Source organism: Ostrea edulis, chromosome 4 (genome assembly GCF_947568905.1).
Source record: "Ostrea edulis chromosome 4, xbOstEdul1.1, whole genome shotgun sequence".
Lineage (NCBI taxonomy): Eukaryota > Metazoa > Mollusca > Bivalvia > Ostreida > Ostreidae > Ostrea > Ostrea edulis.
The window spans coordinates 76,264,085-76,271,066 of NC_079167.1; the positions used below are offsets into that span (position 1 = coordinate 76,264,085).

Below are 6,982 nucleotides of genomic sequence, written 5' to 3' on the forward strand. Positions count from 1 at the left end.
AGGTCCAACAGATCCAACATTTTGCAGATGTTTTTTTCTGATAAAACATTGCTAATTAATGTTTATACCCAAGAGTAATGAAACTAAATATATTTCATTATTTTTTACTGTGTGTCAGGTACATAAATTTTAACGGGTCCATTAATGTCCCTGAATTATTCAAATATTGTATGGTGCCAGTGTATCATGTTAAACAATAGGAGGTAAAAGTAATATTAGGAGTCGGTGAAAGTACAACTGCAGTACATGTATATAACTCGACTGAGAGTCAGGTAGCAGATATTGAGGACTTCAGTCGTGAACTCTTAGGTTTTTGATCATTAATTGATTTGATCTGTGCTTATAATTCTGCTGGATCTCTAATAACAAAATGAAAGCCTTCACTCTACGTGTTCGCTGTTTTCTGTACTTCATTTTGTGGTCTCTATCAAAAGCAGATGTAACATCCCAGCGCTACACGATGGAACCTTCACTTGACAACAAGGTCTCGGATATCGACCTCATGGCGAAACATAATTCGGAATCCCTTACTGGGTGTTCCGCTATGTGTGGTAAACCTTGTGCATGTTTTGGGTTTAATCCTCAACTAAAGAAGTGTCGTATCCATAGGTCATGTGACCAATCTGACATGACCAGAGATGAAACAGGATGGAGGTACTATTATGTTGACGGTATGTTATCTCACTGCCCTTATTTTCGGGGGATGATCTTTCTTAAGCATCCCTAGGCCAACACACACTGTACGGATGAATATATTACATAGGACTTTTGTGTGTGTCTCTTCATATCTCGTTTTGTAATAAATATCTATACATCTGTCGTCCAAATCGGTCTCCCTAAAATTGTTTCACAGATTCTGTCAATTCATGCGTTAACCATTCTTGAAATGTTCTGATGTTTCTTGCACAGGAAGAATATGGGATAGAAAACATTTGTTAGTGTATGCATTAAGCAACGTTTATCAAAAATCCTAAAGCTAGGCAGTAACGATTAAGTATAGGATATTTATGGAAAAGATAACTTTTAGTTTGTAAAAATCGTAACTTCAACTACTTACTATTTAGTTTCTTTTTAATTAAATAGAAACACGTTTTTTGTGAAACATATATTGATTGATCGCTCTACTGTTAAGAAATGTCGAATGATTATGAAATTATTACTTATTGTTGAAGTTCGTTGAAACCTTAAGAGCCTAGGTTTGTAAATAATTTAAAAGTGTTATTACTGAAAACGGGGTCCATTGAATTTGTGTTCTTCTAAGAATGAATTTCATTAATATCGATGAATAAGGTTTGATTCTGTTTTTCAAATGAAGATTGATTGATTGATTGAATATCGTTTAATATCTCTCTCGAGAATATTTCACTCATATGGATGTAAAACTTATACGGTATCAACCTTGATGCACCAGATTCGCACCTCGACAAATAATGTCCCCCCAGCGATGCCCAACCGAAATGTTTGAAATCCAAAATAACTATGAAGTTTTGGAGCTAAATATAGCCAAAAACAGCGTGCCAAAAAAGTGGAGCCAAATTCGCCCAAGGATAAGAGCTATGCACGAGGGATACGTCACCATTGCCGGTGAAAGGCTGCATTTAGACCTATGCCTGGAGCTTATGGCCTTTGAGCGGGGAGGGATCTTTATCGTGACATACCTGCTGTGACACGGGACCTCGGCTTTGCGGTCTCATGCAAAGGACCGCCCCTTTTTAGTCACCTCTTAATTAAGACAAGCAAGGGATACTGAAGACCTACTCTAACCCGGATCCCTACGGGATTCAAGTAAAGAATACTAAATATTGAGAATCAACATTCTTTCCTCGATTTTCTTAGCCTTTTGTTTCAAACTTTTACTTCTCTTTATTGAAAATTCTACCGAAACCTGCTTAATTAAATACTTAACGTTTTCCCAACGTTCGTGTGGACATGCGATAGCATTAATTTCTAATTCTTTTTCCATTAACATTTGTTTTATGTTTGTACAGTAATCTTTATCTAATAAAATGGAAGTATTCATTTTCCAATATCCGGATCCTCTCTTATTTTGATTTATAATTAGATCTAATCGAAGTCCGAGGTGATCACTTAATCTATTAATATTTACTTGGGGGCAATTTCGTAGTGTTAAAGAATCAATAGAATAGCTAAAGTTTTCTGATATAAAGGCGTAGTCAATTCTGTTGTATGGTACATTATGTGCATTGCACCATGTAAAACCTGATTTATTTTCGTTCATTTTAGTCCAAATATCACTTAATTCAAGCTGTCTAAGTAGTATAACTAATTGATGTTTACTAGTGTCAAAATCTTGATTTTCATCAACTTTACAATTAAAATCTCCAAAAACGAGTAAATTTTCGGTATTAGATGCTTTTTTTTTAATCCCAGATTTTGTAAAAAAAGATTTTCTATCTAGTACTTTGCTTGGAGCATATAGATTAGCAATAGTAAAAAACAGTGTCATTGAACTTAATATTCAATAATATCTTACGCCCATCAGTGGATCTATGAAAATAAATTCTGAAAAGCGAAGCTTCCTTAAATGAAGAAGCTTTGTTTTTCAGAAAGTTGGTTCTCAATCTTTAGTCATATATTTTAGTCTGTTTTAGCATTCTCTCTGGTCGTCACAGATTCGCAACAGTTAATAAGTTAACATACTATTGCCTATCAGATGGCTGAGGACATTCAAATAAATCCTCATTGTTTTCTGAATCTGTCTTATTTTCCGGTAGCAGGGTGTGTCTCGCCGTAAAACCACAAAGCCCAGATAATGACTACATGAAAAAGTACTGTTTGAAAAATATTTAAGGACTGGTATATTTTCTAACTAAATTTATTCGAAAACCGAACTTTAAAAATCATTTCAGTTGACCTTTAAAAAACATTATTAACATATATGCCATACGAAGTGAGCACTTATCTTGATCGGATAAATGGAATAATCCGTATTCAAAATCAGTGAGTAAAGAATGGTCTAACAATTGGTATGAAACACGTCAGAAAGCATTTTACTCAAATGACATGATGTTTTGGTATATCAAATCGTTATAATGACCATAAAAGTAGCAAAATGCAGACTTTAAATGAGATTTTTCAATCCATTGTACCGTTAAATTGTCAAAAAAGTATACAAATCTATTGGTCATTAATCACAAGAAACATTGCTGAAAGTAAGCATTGCTTAAAATTACCGCAATGTATTTGCATACAAAGGCAGTGATGTTTATAATGACATTTCGCTAGAACTTTATATATTTTAGGTGTTGGGTGCCATGTTGGATGGATTCAGTTTCGATACAAATGTTACTGGTTTAGTCAGGATGCCAAACCTTGGGTAGAAGCGAAGGTATGTCTCATCAATACACCGGAGACTAATTTATTCTTTTCAGGTTCATTGAATATAGTAGACTACATTAATGATTCATCAATTTCATTTCTTTGAAACTTCACTAAATCGGACGTCTATTACTTTATTTTGCTAAAGGACATCCCTTTGTATTTTGCTGAAGAATGTCCTTGCTGCATATTTTGATAATAAATCATACTCTCGATAGTGGATTGTACATTGTACGTATATCATTGAACATTTTCAGCTCGTTGAACATATTGACGCATTGAAAGCTAATTTACAAACTATAGTCTATGTATTTCTGGTGTGAAAAGTACACTCTTTGTGGTAATGAAAGATTGAGATAAAGAAATAACATCCATTCATAATTCTCATTATTTGCAACTTCACTTTCGTTAATTCTTGTAAAACATTTTAGGGTATATGTGCACTAAATCACACAAAGCTGGCAGAACCAAGGACCGCCAATGAATCGTCGTTTCTCATTAGCCACACTCAACGAAACGGTAAGCAGAGGTTTCTTTTCACAATACATATACATACAATACAGCATTTTAATTATTTGGAGATGCCAATTAGATATTTATACAATTGGATGGGAAGTTTGGTGTGTACAATTTTTATTTTTACAAATATCAATGCCACTGCACATGTATCATATGCAGTCGAACTTCATTATATCGAATTCGATGAGGCTAAGAATAAACTTTGAGATATCCGAGGTTTCGAGATATTGAGGTTAAAATGCATAACAGGAAATTGTAGTTGGGGCATCCAAGTCGCTTCGCCATATGTCTATACATGTGCCTTCTGATTCTTGTAATACTGGTAACTTAAAACTTATCAGAAATTATCGCCTGGTGTTTCTTTGAATATTAAGATCATAAGTTGTTCAGTTTCTACTTTGGAGATACCTTCTACGTACGATACGGAATAATAATTTCAAAGCGGTATTCTATTTCAACGATCTCAACACACTCGCTAATTATAAGGTGAATAGTTCTACATCGTTCCTGAAAGATATCGGACACTGAAAAATTCCCAGAAGGTGAACTGTTATACGGAAAAAGTTTGTGGATGTTAATATATCATAGCAAGCATTATTACTGTTAGTGCCCGAGGGTCTCTACAGCCCAGTAGCTAAGTACTTCGTTACTAGCTTGAAAATACGGATGTCTATTTAATTTCTGTGATAAAATTTAGAAATTCATTTCAAAATTAAGGATCATATCCCTCATGCATAGCTCTTATCCTTAGACGAATTTGACTCCACTTTTTGGCACTCTGTTTTGTCCCTAAAATAGCTCTAACAAGTTTATTGTTATTTCGGATTTCAAACATTTCGGTTGAGCATCACTGAAGAGACATTATTTGTCGAAATGCGTATCTGGTGCATCAAAATTGGTACCGTATAAGTTTTATATTGACCCCTCATACAGTTGAAATTGCTGGTATGATTCCTGGTATGATTCGCTAAAGTCTATAGTAATACTCATTCAAACGTAATGTAGATATTCTCCATCTTTGGAATAAAATAATTATCCAGTTTCATTAACAGTTACATTGAGATCGTCACAAATAGGCTTATACATGTTTGACCAATCGCAGTAACCCAGTAGTAAAGCGTTCGTTTCGTAAACGGGGGACCGTGAGTTCGAGCCCCACTTATGCCATAGCTGAGTCAAACCTAAGACGAAAATATAGAGGTAGCAAATGCTCCGTCGCCAAACTGTTGGCATTTGAAAGTGAGAATGATGTGTCTTAGCATGAACTTTCAAACGGAGGTCCCGAGTTGCGACAGGCGTTGGCACATTAACGAACCCTTATTGCTACGGCTGTAAGCGCTAAGCGTGAGTCTAAATTTGTGGAACTTTACCTACAACTAGTGACGTCTCAATAAGAATAAAATACTTTCAACGGGACTTAAAACAAACAATGAAATAAAATGACTAACTACATGAAATGCTAGATGAAAAGGTGAGAATTACCAACAGCGATCAATCTCATAACTCGTATCATGGATACAAAATAGAGACCTGGGCAAACATCGACCCCTGCCTATACCAGCGGTGAGATCAGGTAATTAGGAAGAGTAATCATCCCCTGTCGACCGCTCACACCCATTGTGACCTCTATATCTTGATCTGGTAATCAGTAATCAATCAGAATCAGTGTGTCAAGAATGACGCCACAATTGGTATGAAACATGTCAAACAGCATTTGACTCAATTACTACATGTAGATAAGTTCTAGAGACGCCCTTTCTTCCTCAAGGCAACCGAAAAAGTTTTGCTTGAATGACTCCTCTTGTCACCTCATTCCTGTGTTCGCCGGGGCTTTCATTTATATTCCTATTGGAAAAAGGTTTTCCTTTGTTCTGAGGAGGGAAAAGTCGTCCTTAGGATGTATCTCACACCTATCGTGGTTCTATTACATCTTTTAAATCAGCATATTTGCAGCATTATTTCTCAAATAAGTGATATATAGATGTGATATATATATATATATATATATATATATATATATATATATATATGTGTGTGTGTGTGTGTGTGTATATATATATATATATATATATATATATATATGTATATGTATGTTTATTTTCCCCCCAGTGATATCGTGTGTGTATTTTATGTATATATTTTATATTATGTTATCTATTTTTCTATTCTCTCATTTATTTGTCTGTGAATATGTTTTATACATGACCACAATGTAGACTAGTCATTTGTACTAATTGTGTTATCCTGTCTAAATAAAAAAAAATATTATGAGCTCTATATTTTGATCTGGTAAACGGAGTAATCAGTACTAAGTCAGAATCAATATACCAAATATGACTCTACAATCTACAATTGGTATGCAACATGTCAGACAGCATTTGACTCAATTCCTTCCTCGGGGCAAACGAAAAAAAAAGTTTTACTTGAATGACTCCATTTAGTCACCTGATCCCTGTGTTCGCCGGGCCTTTCATTCATATTCCTATGAGAAAAATATTTCCCTTTGTTCTGAGGACGAGACAGGCCGTCCATTGGATTGATCTAGTTATTCGTATCGTTGGTTATCTTAATTCTGTATACCTTTATTTGTGTGTGTACTTAACGGATGCGAACAAATGTTGACATTTTCTGATTTGTGCATATATTCAAAGCTGGTTGTTTTAATTGTAGGAGGGATCTACTGGATTGGTATATCTGACATGATAGAGGAAGGTAAATGGATTTATTCGTCAGATCAGACAGTTATACAAGTTAATGACTTTCATCCAGGAGAACCAAATCACCACACTGTTGCAAATTGCGTCGCTTTGTGCCATTGTTTCGATGGTAAATGGGTGGATGAGCCATGTGGGGAAAATTACAGGTTTATTTGTGAGACTGAGATAGAGTGAGGTTTTGTCAGAAATACATCCATTTCCACTAGGAAAGCAATTGTCATTTTCAAACCTTCACTGGCTTATGAAGATAGACGTTTACATGATCAAAACTTGACACCTAAGAGGCTTCTTAAAATGTTCAATCTCACTTCACACCATTTCATTTTCATGTGTGTATTTAGAATATATATATTCAATCATTAATTATATATTGAGACAAAAGGGCAATTAAGAATATGGAACTGACC

At 34.8% G+C, this 6,982-nt stretch overlaps 1 protein-coding gene across 1 annotated transcript; it reads left to right on the forward strand.

The window, feature by feature from the left end:
* The first annotated feature begins 370 nt into the window (after positions 1-370).
* On the forward strand, positions 371-6,749 carry LOC125669157 (perlucin-like). The gene is made up of 4 exons (XM_056161461.1): positions 371-671; positions 3,264-3,349; positions 3,771-3,858; positions 6,529-6,749. The coding sequence occupies exons 1-4, from the start codon at positions 371-373 to the stop codon at positions 6,747-6,749; spliced, it is 696 nt and encodes a 231-aa protein (XP_056017436.1).
* Positions 6,750-6,982: the final 233 nt, after the last annotated feature.

Excerpts from the sequence above, each read along its gene's own strand:
- LOC125669157 (XM_056161461.1), top strand. The coding sequence starts at position 371 with ATGAAAGCCTTCACTCTACGTGTTCGCTGTTTTCTGTACTTCATTTTG. Across the intron at positions 672-3,263 it reads GAGGTACTATTATGTTGACG|GTGTTGGGTGCCATGTTGGA; the intron begins GTATGTTATCTC and ends TATATATTTTAG. Across the intron at positions 3,859-6,528 it reads TAGCCACACTCAACGAAACG|GAGGGATCTACTGGATTGGT; the intron begins GTAAGCAGAGGT and ends TTTTAATTGTAG.